This window comes from Histomonas meleagridis (assembly GCF_020186115.1).
Source record: "Histomonas meleagridis strain 2922-C6/04-10x chromosome Unknown contig_27, whole genome shotgun sequence".
Lineage (NCBI taxonomy): Eukaryota > Parabasalia > Tritrichomonadida > Dientamoebidae > Histomonas > Histomonas meleagridis.
The window spans coordinates 741,180-756,976 of NW_027150844.1; the positions used below are offsets into that span (position 1 = coordinate 741,180).

A 15,797-nucleotide genomic window follows, 5' to 3' on the forward strand; every position below is an offset into this window, starting at 1 on the left:
CATATTGTATAAAGAGAAAGAACAAAATAAAAATATTTCGATGATCGATAACTTTGATCGTTTTCTTAGAATTTGATTCAATTTTTTCTACGTCATTAGAGGTTTGTCGATTGCAATAGTTTATTTGGTCGACATACCTGAAAATATTGGATTAGCTAATCCGATAATAATCAATTGAAAATATTTTCTTAATATATTTGTCCTCATTATGTCCATTTTGTATACATTATTGATCGTTGTTCAACCTTTAGGTAAAGTATACAATTCGTTCTGCGTCAAAGTTCTAAGTTAGGGTGAAATATAATCAAGAAATAAGGATTAAAAAAAAAAATTGGGCTCATTTGCTTTATTCATTTGACTTAAGCTTGTGTGCCACGGTTGATCTTATCGAGTTGACGAGTATCTTGGCAAACTGCGCATGGACCACAGAAAGTGTAAACAAAGCAGTCAGTGGTGTAGTGAGAATCTGTTTGTCCAAGCATCTTCCTGATGTTGGAACGTGTCCAGATTGGACAAGCATAACCACAAAGGTGGCAGATTGTGCATGGTTCGTTTCTTGAATCAGCCCAGTTTTGAGCAGCAGCGCATTCGAAGCAAAACATTGTATAAAGGCATCCCTTGCAGTCCTTCATGCATTCGAAAAGTCCTGTTGAGTATTCAGCCATCAGGAAAATGAAATGATATTGTAATAAACTCAAAAAAATTCAAATAAAATTCACAAATTTGATATAATTGCAATTAATTATCGTCTGGCTAATACCATTGAAATTGACTCAATCGGTTTAACATAACTCGTCGGTTAAACAACAAAATATATACAAAAAGTTTCCGCTTCACTTGTGGTGTGTTTTTGGGGGTTAACGTCGTTTCTAAATTCAGAACAAAGGTCCGTCAAAATGACGATCGTCATAATGACCAAAATTTTCGATTTTTACTTAGAAAAATATTTTAAAACATATTTATTCCATAGAATATACTATATTTATGACATATATGTGTAAATATTTACAACCTCTTGGAAAAAAAAATGAATTTTTAATAAGATTTTATTTCATACATCTGTTGAATTATTTTAGCTTAGCTTGTCCATGTCGTTCTTGAGTATGATTAATCGTTCTTCTTGTTCTGTTAATTCTGTCCATTTGGCTTTGATTGGTTCAACATCTTCAACTTTTTCTTGTAACCTTGAATTTTCAAGCTCTAGTTCTTCTATTTCTTGTCTGTAGTTGAAAAGCATTGCTTCTAACTCAGATACTAAATTTGCAAATTCAATTTCTTCATCTGTTTGTTCAACTTGTTGTAAGATCCAAAAATCAGTTGCTGTTTTCTTGTATAGCTGTTTGTAATCGGAGTTCTTTTTGGAGAATTCTTTTAGAGCTTTTCCGCTTCTTCTCATTTTTTCGGTTTAGAATTTTCGAACGTTAAATTTCATCTATCGTCACATGATGAAAAAAACATAAAATAAAACAAAAAAAATGCATGAAATCATTTTTTACTTGGAATAGAGGTTAGATAAGAACGCCATTCAGAAACTAGTTGGGTTAATTGCTCTGTCGTTTTGTCCAAACAATCAATAAATTCAATCAATTCATTATCATTCTTCATACGTAATATCATTAAAAATTCATTTGTTTGGTCGATAACCAATTCGACGTTGGTGAGCATTAATTCGTTACTTTGCATTAAGAATCTTCATTCAAACATCAAAATTTTGATTGCATAATTATGACTTTTTGAGTGATTTACGCGAATCGTTAAAACCATTTTTGAACTTAATTATGTTCTGTATAAAAGATTGATTAAGAACAAAAGGTCATATTAATGCAAAGCACAAAAGGACTAGTTCTAACCTATACGACAAAAAAAAATACATATTTGTAAAATTTGCATTTGGAAATTTTTAATTATTAACAACCAAATTACCATCTACAGGTACAATAAAAATTGGGCCGCAGTCAAACAAAACGCATATGTGCCCAAATTTTGGTTTTCCTTTTAACGAATTTTCGCGTGTTTCCCATCCAAAATACGCTTCAAGTGTAAACTCTTCAGTTTTTGAATGTGACTACGATTACTTTTCATTCATTCGGCGCTATCGCGCAGTAAACCATTCAAATATTAAAAAATAAAATATTTTATTTAAATGATAAAACATAAATTCATTTCTTGGGTAATATCACCAATAGTTCTCTTGCCTTTTCAGCGTTTTTATTAGATGAATTTGAGATTCTAATCAAGTAGTTTGTCACGTTTCTGTTATTAATGTATGCGTGATATTTCAGTGTGATTTCGTCCCTCATTCTCACCACTTCATCAAGGAACTTCACAATTGAGTTGTATAATGACTGCGATTTGAACACGTCGACACATAACTTCCACGATGTAAACAAACCGAACAATACAATGCAATTTCCCTTATCGCAGAAGAATTGTTCGTCGTTTTCACTTGCGATGATGATAGCGCCTGACAAATATAACAATGCTTGTGCCAAATTATCGAATTCTAATATGTCGCCACTTGATTCTTCATCGTAAGAAATGTTAGAAAAGTATTGTAATATTTCCATTGCGATTGGTCTAAATTGTAATGATTTATCTTTAAGTGCTCGAATTATTTCACTTAAGCTATATATTGGTTCTATTATGTCCTTAATGGTCAATACATCCGATTTAATGTTCGATACTAAAAGCTCTATAAATCGTGGAGTGTATTGTATGACAATATCATTTGGTGAGGATCGATATAAATCGCCAATAACCATTGAACTTGATGAGATTAATGTAGGAGATTGACTTTGTTGAGATGCATCGATAAATGAAATGACTTTTTGCGTATATTCAATCATGAAGCTACTTGAACGAAATGCTTCGTCATGGGACATTATAACAATCAAATACCCTAATGGATCAAAGATTTTATCTCCAATTGTGTCTTGACATGCATTACATAATTCATATAATATTGTAAATGAGGTAGTAATAAATTGATCATTAACTGTGGAAACATTAATGACGAGATGGATATTGGAATATGAATATTTTAACATGGTGATTAGACTGGTTTGATACATTAATAGATTATGAGAATCAATATTAGTTTGCTTGGTGGAGATTTCATATAAGCGATTTAATATAAATTGACTGAATTGGATTTTGAAGGGTAATGCTTCTTGTGGTGTGGCTTCAAATAAGTTAATAATAGAATCAAGTGAATACGTTAAAAATTTGTTGTCAAAAATATCGGGTCTATCGTAAACCGAAAAAAGTAAATTGAAAAAGTTCGGGAAGACGTTTGTCAGCGGCACGAAAACAGAATTTTGTTTCTTGTAGCGATAAAAGTATCGATATGCTACATAACATCCACTTCGCGAACGAATAGTATCGAGTTTTAAGAGTTGCTCTATGTATTGTCCTATAAATTGTAGTTCTTCTTCCCTATTATCTGATAATTTATGAGCATATATTAAATCACCAAATAAAAGAATAGCTGCTTCACTAACTTTAAGGCTTGGATCACTTATAGAGATGTTAGCTAAAGTAGTGGCAATGTTACGAAAGAGTTGAGTTAAATTTGTATTATGAATTTTAGCAATGCATCTAAAAGATGTAAATGCAGAATATCGAACTTGCCATTGTTGTGATTGGAAGTTTTGAGTGAAGAATTGAACTATTGGTTCAATGAGAGAATCTGATGAAATCTTACAAAATTGATGAAGTGTTTCAGTAGCAATACATCCAATAGAGTGCAAGTTATCATCAACGTTCTCATCAATTTGAGGAATTAATACTAATATATATTGAAGTAAAGAAGAAGCTGCATTTTTGGTTATTTTTGGTTCTTCGCGTTTTTCGCCAATTTTTTCAATTTCAGCTTTTTCAATTTTTGACACTTTTTTCCAAAACTGCAAAAACATTTTGATGCGCTGTGCGTCATTACTTTGGAAATCAGTTGTTACAACCTTAAAAACAACTTCTAACGCTTCCATTGAGATGATGGTGTACGTGCATTTGATGAATTGTGCTAGTAATTTATATATCGATTCATGAATATGAGGATCTGGATGAGGAAAATTATTTATAATTATTGTAAATAATTGGTTGCGTAATCCTTCATCTTTATTAAGGACGGAGTAATAAGATGTACGAATTGCATTATAAAGTGTTTCTAAGGTGATGCTTTTGTATGGAATTGGTGCATCAACTGATAATACTTGGAAGCATATCTCAAATACCATCTTCTTAATACCTTCATAAGCTTGAATCTTTCGAGTATATCTAATTAATGGTGGATGATCTGATATACGAAAGAATTCATTTAATGCTGAAAGTGCCCCTAATTGTGCAAACTCGCCATATTGTTCTTTGTTCACAATTAGAGATTGAAGAATATTAAAGAAATCTGGCCATAAATTATTTTTAATTTCAATTTGTTCAATGTTTGCAAGCAAATTTGCACAACAATTTCTCATTGCTTCTTCTTTGAACATTAGGCCACGAACTAGTGCTTGTTTTATTTGCATTCTTTGTTGTTCGGGAATTGATAACCAAATATTTGTAATTGCAATTAAATTAATTACTTTTGTAGGCCGTAATAAATTTCTAATGAATACGGTGGCTGTGAATGCAAGTTGAAGTGTGACTCCATCTGATAAAAGAATTTTTGATAAAAAATCCAAATATTGTATTGGTTCTGCGTCTTTGAATTGAAGCAGCCTCGTTGACGCAGCTTGTTGGTCACCGTTTGCTTGCCCAGTAGCAATTAAAAGGCTTTGAACAAACTCATCAAACACAGAACTCATTGGTCAAATGAAATGTTATGTGAAAACAAACATCACTTCACTAGTGAAAAACGGTTATTAAATGGTTTAGTTTTTATTTTAATCACATTTCTTGTTGATTTTCTTCATGAGGCTTCTCTGGGTTAGTTTCCTCTTGCTTATCTTGATTGGAGCTTTCTTGGTTCTTAATTAAGTTTAAAATACCTGGCCCAAGTAATGTGACGTTGATAAGGATTAAACAAAGCCAAAACTTACCAATTATGCTTGAGACAAATGCAAGCGTGAGCCATACTGTGAAAACGTATAATATTTTTATGATTCCATTCGGAAATGGAAGACCAAAAAGATAATCGATTATCATCTTTGTCACTTGCTTTGCTTTCCCAATGAAATTGCATATTTCTTCGAATGTGTATGTTTGTTTATTATCTTTTTCGTTTGAAAAATCAAGGAAGTTCTTAAGACCAAATCGTGAATGTAATACGTAAACAACGTAGCAAATTAAAGAAACAAGTGCAATAAAGCTAACAATTCCCATTTGTGCACAATATGCAAAAATGAAAAGAGAATTTATCAATACCAAAAGAACACAAAAAATCACCGGCTTTTTCCAAAGTAAAATTGATTGGATGCTCATGATTGCATTTTCGTAAGGAAGAAGTTGTTCATAAAGCTGTTTTTCTGGAGGAATATTTGATTCTTCAGTCATTTGACAAAAATAGACCTTAAAATGAGGTGCCCCAATCAAATGAATGTTAATTACACCAAAAGTGCCAATTCAAAGAAATAAATTTTTACTAAATTAATTTTCATATTTCCGAATTCCTGTGATCCTTGCTCTTTTATCAGAGATTTCAGCAAGCATCCTAAGAATTTGAAATGCATTTTCACAATTTCCCACAGTAAGCATTGTTTTCTATAATATGAATAAACACCGAATAATATTTTTGAATCCTATCAAATAAAATAAATAAATATTTTTAGCGTTGATATCAATTTCATGTTTTTCGAGAAGTAATTTAACAATATCTAAGTGACCTTTTACCGATGCCAAAATGAGAGTTGTATTAAATTATTCAAATAATTTCCGATTATTGTTTTAAGACATCATTTTATTTGTATAAATTCTAAATAAATCATAAAATTATTTTTAGCATTAACATCAATTCCATCTTTATTTATAAGTAATTTAACTACTTCTATTTGATCTTTTTCTATTGCGCAAAGAATCGGCGTTTGAAATCTTTTGAATAATTTCCAAATATTTTTTTAAAATTATGAATGATAAAAACATATTTCAAATTTAATAAGCAAATATTTTTTGTATTTACATCAATTCCTTCTTTTGCAAGAAGTAATTTAACAGTTTCAACATGACCATTTTTAGATGCCAAATGAAGAGCTGTCCAAAATATTTGATATAAACTCCAAATATTAAATTGAAACATGATCATAATGAAATTAACATTAAATAAAGCAAATAAACACCTTTAGCATTAATATCAATTCCTCTCTGTTCAAGAAGTAATTTAATAATATCTGCATGACCTACTTCAGATGCTCTGATGAGTGCTGTTTCAAATAATTTAAACAAATTCCAAATATTATATTGAAATAAAAAATCATCAATATAAATATTATATAAAACTTATAAATACATATCGCATTAATGTCAATTCCATTTTGCTCAAGAAGTAATTTAACTATTTCAGTGTGGCCATTTCTAGATGCTCTCATAAGTGCTGTGTAAAATATTGCGAATAATTTCCAAATAGATTTTTAAAATATTAAATTATTAATATAAACATTAAACAAACCAAACAAACATCTTTAGCATTAATATCAATTCCTTCTTTTTGAAGAAGTGATTTAACTATGTTTATGCTACCGTTTTTCGAGGTAATTATAAGTGGTGTTTCAAATAATAAAAACAATTTCCAATTATTATTTTAAGACATCAATTTGTTTGAATAAATTTTAATTAAAACATAAAAATATTTTTAGTATTAACATCAATTCTTTCTTGACCAATAAGTAATTCAACTATTTCCGTGTAACCATTTTCATATGCCCAAATAAGTAATGAACAAAATAAGATGAAAAAATCCCAAATGCATTTTATGTATATTAAATAATGGAAGCAAACTTTAACTAAAAAATTTAAATATCTTTACTATTAATATCTGTTGCTTTGAGAAGTAATTTAATGATTTTGATATTGTTATATTCATGCGCATACATGAGTGTGGTTCTAAATAATATTTGCAAATTTCAAATTTGAAATTGAAATATCGAATTTTTATATTAAACATATCCTCTATCAGATTTTAATACTGATTTATTTTTCTGTTGAAGCCAATGAAGAAACTTGTCGAATTCTTGAATCAAGTTGCCTTCCATCCCAAAAATGCCATCTCTTTTTGATAACCGTACAGCGGTTATGACTTTATAATTCAAAAAGTGTAAAAGGAAGATTAACAAACAAAATAGCAATAATCATGACAATCAGTTGAAATAACAAAATTAGGGATGCTCTAATAGATAACTTGTGCTAAAGCTTATTTTCATCATTGACAAAGGTATGATAGCAAAAAATGAAATTGATTGTTTTTAGAAAAATTAGGTACAGTGTATGTAGCACTGACAATATTTAAAAACTCAATAACTTAATAAAGTTTTGCATTTCAAGTGTTTCACAAAACTTATAAATATTAAGTAAATCTATTTTTATTTAATAATTATCTTTATTTCCAATTGTATATTTTGGACCACCAAGTGATGATATTTGAGCAATGTATTCACCACCCTTTTCTTTTACCATATAACTCATATCCCTTGAAGTGAAATAGAATCCTTTCTTGAACTTATAGAATCTTTCGATGTTTTCATATTCTCCTGGACCTGGTATATCCTTTTTGGTTACTGGAAATCTTTCAGATGGCCCAATAAATCCTTTACTATTTTCACGTAAATGTTTCGTATTTGCATGAAAGTATTCCCCAGGACCAGGAGTATCGTTTCTTTCATGCTGTTGGAACCTTTCTCCAATAGTTATAGGATGGTATTCAATTGATGATGGCAACTCATAGATTGGTCCAGGTGAAATGGTCTCATAACTCGTACTTGGACGAGAGCCAAAACTGATTTTACGTGGTGTCATACAACCTGTACATCCATAATATGGTGCATTGCATTGATCATTTGGAATTGTAGTACGATTTTTAATAGTGACTTTCTGTGAAACGTTACTGTCAAAGGGTTTAATTTGTTGGTAATCAGCAGGACCTGGGCTATCTTTAATTGGAATATCTATTCGAGGTGAAATAGTGGAGCTACGTGCGCCAGTACCAGGTCTTACACGCTGTGAGTATTTGGATGGACCAGGGCCATAACGTTTTGGTTCTGGTAATGGAATTGACGGACCAATGGTAATTCCATTTTTCTGATCAAAAAGAGATGGAATATCATATACACCTGGTGGAAGTATTATATTTTTGTCTACAAAATCTGTTCTAGGACCTGATAATATTGTCTTTTTCTTATTGAATAATTCTCGTGAAATTGTGTAGTCAGCAGGACCTGGGTTCCCATTATCAAATGATCTTTCTCGTTTAGGGCGGATGCTGCATTTGGGTTGGTCAGAACCAAATTTGTATGATATATTATAAGGACCGGGTGTTATATCAGGCTGACGTGATTTTGGACGGCACCCAAACGATGTTTTACTTACTCTAAGTGTTGATGGCATTTTGATTAAAGGAGGTTCTGGATCTGGTGGTTTTTCTTTATGTCTTCCCTTAAGCGTGTACTTTGGTCCACTGCCAAAAGAAGATGGAACTGCGTATGCAGCTGGTCCTGGAGAAGTTTCGATTTTTCTTCCTTTGCACCATTTTTCCATTGAGCATAACGTACATTTGAACGATGGCTTCCAAATCAAGAAAAGAGCAAAATCATCACAAATAGGTGTCAATGAATTTATAAGTATTTCCTTATTGTTATACGCATACCCGTAAATTTTATACCAACTACAAAATTGATGATCCTTAAAATTTCAAGGCAAATCGTATTGATTGAGAGAAACTCGACATAAAACAGGCTTTGGGTTCACTACCTATTCACAAAAAACTCTATTTCTCTTGTTACCAAATGTTTTTTAAGCTTTCTCCTTTCATCTTTAAGACAAAAACATAAACAGGAAATCACCATCAAGAGAATAAGTTCCTTTTAAAATTTATATTTAGATTTATTATTTATCTTAATATTTAATCATCCAGTGATGTTGATATCAAGTGCTTCAGGTGATGAAGAACCTCCAAAATTTGTGAGAAATTGAATTTATCACAAAACGATCAACTTTTTGAACGCAAACAACCAACTTTGTTCTCTCAATTATAAATTTAATTGAATTGTGGTATGGTGAATGTTTCTCTTTGTTCTTTTCCAAAGGACTCTATGTGAAGACTCAGATTATTTCCCATACGTTCCACTAAATGCAAACTCAGGGGGCTCGCTTGTCAACATGTCCTATTTAAATCAACAAAAAGCTGATCAGCGCATCATCATTAAAGATGGTCATTTTGCATATGAAAATGGCACAAGAGTACGTTTTGTTGGTGTATCATTTATTGGTGCGAATTTCTATACATCACGTGAACATGCTGATGAAATTGCGGAAAGACTTTCTCAGCTAGGTGTTAATCTTGTAAGATTTCATAACATTGATCAACCAAGTAAATCCTCACACTTATGGGCAGATTATAATCAACAAACCGACTTCGATCCTGATCAAGTTGCTGCATTCAGATACATGATAAATGCGTTAAAACAAAGAGGAATTTATACGAACATAAACATTAAAGTTAGCAGACAATATCCTTCTTTACAATTATACAACTACGATTACAATGTCATCAAATCCATTGAATATCTTCATGAACCATTCATCCAATCCAACATTGACTACATCACTAAGCTCCTCCAGGTTCAAAATTATGAAAACACATCCACTCTTGCGAATGATCCCTGCATTGCATTTTTTGAACTCAACAATGAGAACGATATCTTCCAAGTCTCCTATCAAAACTTCAAGCAATGGATCGAAATCCAAGACAACGTTATCTATCTGAGTTCCATCAAAGATAAGTGGTACACATATTTGAAAGATACATATCACGATTATAACTCATTAGATCACAAAATAAATTGGGAACTTTTTGATGAGTCTTTAGATCTTGTATCAAATTATACAGCCGAATGTAATTGGCATAACACATATAAGTGTACGAACACTGATAATGAATGGGTTATTGACATACAACAAACATCTGATTATCGATATCGACATCAATTACTTACGCATGTTAATCCACCAGTTTTTCAGCCGAATACATATTATACCATTCAATTCACTGCGAGATCTAATCAAGAAAAATTTAATATATCAGCACAACTTGTTTCAGGTGAGTATAACATTGGTGAAATTATTCCTGATGTCACAATAACAAATGAAAATCAAGAATATAATATCGTATTCAAAACATATGATGAAGATGAAGGTTGGGGACAATTTAACTTCTCTAAGCCACAAACTGTAAGTGTTACATTGGAAAATAAACCTGCAATAATTTATATTACAAAACCCAAAGTTTTTAAAGGAAGAAAACATGTTGAATTCTCCGATTCACAAACATTAGATACAGTATGGTTCCCTTATCCAATAGATTCAACAATTGATGAACTTAATGCAGAATTTCGATCATTCCTTGGATATATTGAAGCTAACTATACAAAACGGATGATGAAAACAATAAGAGATTTAGGATGTCAAACATTAATTACACCAACACAAATGAATTATGGAAATCCAATCACTATATCAAAAAGGGCAGAACTTACTGATTATTCTGACTTCCATTCTTATTGGAATCATCCAACATATACTAATGGACAAACGTGGGATTATAATTATTTAATTACAGAAAATCGGCCAATGTCAGAAGATGAAAACTTTGGAGCTTTTAGTTTTTTGTCATATAAAATATATGGTAAACCATATTCGTTATCGGAATATAATCATCCATTTCCAAATGATTATATAAATGAAATGGTTCCAATGTTATTTCCAATAATGTCTTATTATGATCTTGATAGCGTTTCATTATTTTTCTGGAATAATCAATATGATAATATAAGTGAGAAAGAGTTTATTCATGATCCTTTCTCAATAACTAATAGTCCTATTGTCACCACTTTAATTCCATTTGCTTCTATAGCATTTAGAGAGTTTTCCATCAAAGAAGCAACGCATAAAGTGAAAGTGACTTTTCCATCCGCTTTTATTGATTTTTGTAATCTTAAAGATAATATAAATCATGAATGGTTTTGGAACAAAGGAATGATCAACAAGAATTGTGTTATACCACAAGAATTAACATTCATTAAAGATGAAGGAAATAATCTTCTTGTTGATGATGACATTTGTGTTCAACAAGAAAACAAATTCCCATATGTCATTGGTGATGAAATTATTTGGGAAAAAGGAAAATTTATCACAAATTCTTCCAAAGTGATATTTGCAACAGGAACACAACTTTCAAATGCACTTGATTTCGGTCCATTAATTGTATCAATGGATCAAAAAGAACATTCATCACGAACTTTTGCTGCTGCATCACTTGATAATAAACCATTGACTTCTTCGAGAAAGTTCATAATTGCTGTTGTTGGGAATGAAATGAATTCTAATCAAAAATGGAATAATGATAGAACATCAACAGGCTCAGCAAATGGTGGAAATTATGGAACTGAGCCAATTCTAGTTGAGAAAATTAAATTTACTGTTAATATTAAAGGTGGAAATAATTACACAATAACAAAACTTTCGCCAAATGCAATGCCAATTGGTGAATGTAAATTTAATGAAGAAGAAAATGGAATTTCATTCACAAATGATAATAATAACCCAACTTTGTGGTATCTTGTCGAAAGAAATATGACGCAATTACCATCAGAAAATGGGAATTCAAATGAAACAACTATTATAATTGTGGTCGTTGTCGTGGTAGTTGTTGTCATTGTTGCGGTGGCTCTGATTACTTTCTTCGTTATTAAGAAAAGAAAAGAAAAACTTAACGATTCTTCAGGTCCAAATCTTTGATCTTTATTTTCATAATAAATAAACTATTCACACTCGATTTTTATTAAACTCTTTCATTGCCACATGAATAAATATATGGCAAGCAAGAATGAAAAAAATACAATTCACAGTCAAATACATTTAATCCTTCATTACAATTTGATTTGAAATTGATAAATTCCATAATATTAATATATTCATTATCACTTACAAATTCAGTTACTGATTAAAAAATACTTTCTCTGCTCAGTAGTATAATATCATTAAATAATCAATTATATACACGAATAATATATGTGGATATACAAATATCATATTATGATTCAGTAATCACTGATTATTATTCTAATTTCACTTTTTTCTTGTGTTAGCTCCCGAATAAGTAAAATCGAACAAAATGATAATATCGTTGCAATAGCTGTTGGAATATGTGTTCCTGTTGTAGTGATATTAATTTCTGTTTGAATAGTATTATTAGTATTTCGTAAAGTTTATAAAATATGGGAGAAAGAACATATTCATCTGTGTATCAATCTTCATAGGGGAATGTGTATGTACGTCATTGATCGATCCTGGGCAAGTGTTTGTTTTAATGTCGCTTAAACTAAATTTGAATTAAGTAAATAATCATTAAAATCTCAAATTATATATATGAACAACTGAATGAGTCAACAAAGGTGATTCAAAGATTGGGGTTAAACTTTTCAAAGTTATAGTTTAAGTTGTAAGCTGAGAGCGATCGAAGGAATTGATTTGCTTTATGACTATTTTCTATCGCGTTATCCATTGTGATTTCTATTTTTTGGAATCAGTATATATATCAACTTGAGGTCGAATGCTTATGTGAAAATCCAGATTCAATTACTATCTGTATCAATATCAAAAATATAACTTGAATATTGATTAAACTAAGGTCAAAATTTTTGCTTTTTATGTTAAAAATGTATTTTATTCCAAGCAATGATGTTAATTGATCAGAGTATAACAAAATCTGAATTGTATCTTATGATGAGTGGTGACACTCCAAATATCGATCAAACCTATGCTTTTTTTTGGCTACATATGCATAAATTAAGTCATATATTAAATATGCAAGGGCTTAAGGAGGATCTGATGGACATTATCGAAGTAGTACTGCCACATGATAAGCCGTTATATGGGATGGCATATTATCTTCCTCAATTCTTTTGTCCAATTATCTATAATATAGGCAATAATTTGTTCAAAAGATTTAAATGAGCTTTTAGCCTTCATTAAATTACCAGTATCATGAATATTTTTAATTTCATAGTTAATAAAATGTCACACAAAGTTTTGCTTCATTCTCAAAAACACAACATCAAAAAATATATTAAATCGAATTCATTGATTTCCACATTTTTCTTTTTATAATCACATAAAATAAAATTCTTTATATACAATTACAAATGCATTTGTCAACACAATTAATTATGTTCTTCTTCTTCTTCACTATTTTCATCATCATTATCATTATGTTGTTCTTCCTCTTCTTCATCACTTTGTTCTTCCTCCTCATTATCATTGTGCTGTTCCTCCTCTTTATGTTGTTCTATTTCTTCTTCATGTTCCTCTTCCTCTTTATGTTGTTCTTCCTCGTCTTCACTCTGTTCTTCTTCTTCTTCTTCGTCATCATTTTGTATTTCTTCTTCTTCTTCCATTTCTCTTCTCTTTCGAATTTCATCATTTTCTTCTTCTTCGTCATCATTTTGTATTTCTTCTTCTTCTTCTTCCATTTCTTTTCTCTTTCGAATTTCGTCATTTTCTTCTTCTTCGGATTCTGATTCATTTTCTTCTTCTTCTTCTTCTTCCATTTTTCTTCTCTTTCGAATTTCGTCACTTTCTTCTTCTTCTTCTATTTCTTTTCTCTTTTTAATTTCATCATTTTCTTCTTCGTCTTCATCTTCATCATCGAAGAATGGATCTAAAACTTCGAAATCAGAGCCCAAATTTTCGAGTTTTTCGAATAACTCTTCTTCGTTCCTAAATATCATATTCGGCTCTAACGTCAGTGGTTGATTCGGGAATCGCTCGACGATGTCTTTCCATTCAGGCGAAGCTCTGAATCCGTTTCTATTCCCAAATACAATTAATGCGCTTCTTGCGCGTGATAAAAGCACAGTAATTCGCCGTTGATCACAAAGCCAAGCAGAAGGCTTTTGTGATACGAGAGAAACAATGATTATTTGATTTTGTAAACCTTGAAACTCATCAACAGTGAAAACATTTAAATTTGAAATTTGATCTTTAAACATTTCTTTTTGTTTTTTATAAGGTGTTATTATTGATATTAAATTTGGTTTAATATGAAACTTCAAAAGAAGTTTATAAAAGTTAATAATGAAATTAATTTCATTCATATTAACTTCATTATTATAATCATTAATAACATTAACCCATTGTACATAAAATCTTCCAAAAATCGGAAACTTCATTTGACCGAATTTTATGTCTTTAAGCGGAGGATTATATCTACTACGATATAAATCAGCAATAGCTCTCCGTGATCGACCTTGTTCATTAAGTATAATTGGTTTGATACCAATTCGTTGTATTCGTTCGAATAAAGATTGTTGGAATTTACCAATGATTTTTACGTCATTATAAGTTATTACAGGTGTCATTTGCTTTTGATCACCAATCATTATAAATCTTTCAGGCGTTAACATTAAGAATGGTATCATTTCAGTTTCAGAAATTCGTGCGGATTCTTCAATAATTATTGTGGTAATATTTAAATTTTTTAATATTTCAATGTTATTAATGACTGATGAAATTGTACATCCAATGATTTCCGATTGTAACATAAAGAATTCTTTGATTGTAGATTTCCTTTGTATTAAAAAATTCAAGATATTATATAATGTCACATCATAATTATGAATATTTTGTAATATTTCTTTATCAATCATCGAATTAATTTCATCTAAAATTAAAATTACATTTTCAAATGTAACTTTAGTTATTAAATGTTTTAATTCTTGTAATGTTTCATCATAATATTGAATTCGATTTATTAATATATTAATCGTTTTAATTAATGCCATTAATTTACCTTCAAATGTAAATGATTTCGATTTGTTTAATTTAGTTTCATGACCAATCCGAAATATATCAACAGATGGATGATTAGGAAATAATGAAACTAAAATATTATCAAGTGATGCATTCGAATGTGAACATATTAAAATTCGATTATTATTCTTCCAATGTTTCGGATCTTTCTTCCATGGAATATTTTCATATAATAATCTCGTGATAGCAAATAATGTTTCTGTTTTACCTGTTCCTGGTGGACCAACAATTAAAGTGAAAGGTAAAAAACATGATGAAAGTACAGCACTTTGTTGTTGCATATTAAGTTTAACATTTTCTCGTAAAAATTTCTCATTTTTATATTGTTGAGGACCGAATTTTATTTTTATTTCTATAGGTTTAATTTTAGGATATTTAATAATAATTTTGTTGTTAGTTTGATCAAAGTTTATTGATGATTCATTCGAATAAAAATTTGTTATTTCATTTATATTGTTTATCGCATTAAGAACTTCATCAGATGTTAAAAATAAATCACGAAAATCAATTTGTGATAATAAATAATAAGGATTCATTGATTTTTGTGCTTCATTTAATGACTTAATTTTCGACGTTTGTCTTCCTAAAAATATACATGAAATTGGCGTTTTAGGAATACCTTTTTTCACATTTGATATATTTATAATCGAATTTAATAATGTATAATTGGAAGAAGTTTCTTTTTTAATTATATATATATAATTATAATTCGATTTATCAAATGTATTTCCATATTTATATAACGCAGTAAATATTTTTTGTTGTTTATTAAAATCAATATCAATGATATT

General features: G+C 30.0%; 7 protein-coding genes across 7 annotated transcripts; 1 reads left to right on the forward strand and 6 right to left on the reverse strand.

Moving 5' to 3' along the window:
• Positions 1–359: 359 nt before the first annotated feature.
• On the reverse strand, positions 360–665 carry GO595_004694 (putative Cys-rich domain containing protein; the record flags this gene model as incomplete). Its single annotated transcript, XM_067917853.1, has 1 exon — positions 360–665. The coding sequence occupies one exon, from the start codon at positions 663–665 to the stop codon at positions 360–362; it is 306 nt and encodes a 101-aa protein (XP_067775276.1).
• Positions 666–1,072: 407 nt separating this feature from the next.
• GO595_004695 (uncharacterized protein) lies at positions 1,073–1,396 on the reverse strand (the record flags this gene model as incomplete). Its single annotated transcript, XM_067917854.1, has 1 exon — positions 1,073–1,396. One exon carries the CDS (start codon positions 1,394–1,396, stop codon positions 1,073–1,075), a length of 324 nt encoding a protein of 107 aa, XP_067775277.1.
• A 763-nt stretch (positions 1,397–2,159) lies between these two features.
• Positions 2,160–4,799, reverse strand: GO595_004696 (Armadillo-like helical; the record flags this gene model as incomplete). The annotated part of the gene is made up of 1 exon (XM_067917857.1): positions 2,160–4,799. One exon carries the CDS (start codon positions 4,797–4,799, stop codon positions 2,160–2,162), a length of 2,640 nt encoding a protein of 879 aa, XP_067775278.1.
• Positions 4,800–4,881: 82 nt separating this feature from the next.
• Positions 4,882–5,487, reverse strand: GO595_004697 (reticulophagy regulator 3-like; the record flags this gene model as incomplete). The annotated part of the gene is made up of 1 exon (XM_067917858.1): positions 4,882–5,487. The coding sequence occupies one exon, from the start codon at positions 5,485–5,487 to the stop codon at positions 4,882–4,884; it is 606 nt and encodes a 201-aa protein (XP_067775279.1).
• Positions 5,488–7,509: 2,022 nt separating this feature from the next.
• GO595_004698 (H-SHIPPO 1) lies at positions 7,510–8,676 on the reverse strand (the record flags this gene model as incomplete). The annotated part of the gene is made up of 1 exon (XM_067917859.1): positions 7,510–8,676. The coding sequence occupies one exon, from the start codon at positions 8,674–8,676 to the stop codon at positions 7,510–7,512; it is 1,167 nt and encodes a 388-aa protein (XP_067775280.1).
• A 621-nt stretch (positions 8,677–9,297) lies between these two features.
• On the forward strand, positions 9,298–11,934 carry GO595_004699 (cellulase family glycosylhydrolase; the record flags this gene model as incomplete). The annotated part of the gene is made up of 1 exon (XM_067917860.1): positions 9,298–11,934. The coding sequence occupies one exon, from the start codon at positions 9,298–9,300 to the stop codon at positions 11,932–11,934; it is 2,637 nt and encodes an 878-aa protein (XP_067775281.1).
• Positions 11,935–13,358: 1,424 nt separating this feature from the next.
• Positions 13,359–14,186, reverse strand: GO595_004700 (uncharacterized protein; the record flags this gene model as incomplete). Its single annotated transcript, XM_067917861.1, has 1 exon — positions 13,359–14,186. The coding sequence occupies one exon, from the start codon at positions 14,184–14,186 to the stop codon at positions 13,359–13,361; it is 828 nt and encodes a 275-aa protein (XP_067775282.1).
• Between the last annotated feature and the right edge of the window lie 1,611 nt (positions 14,187–15,797).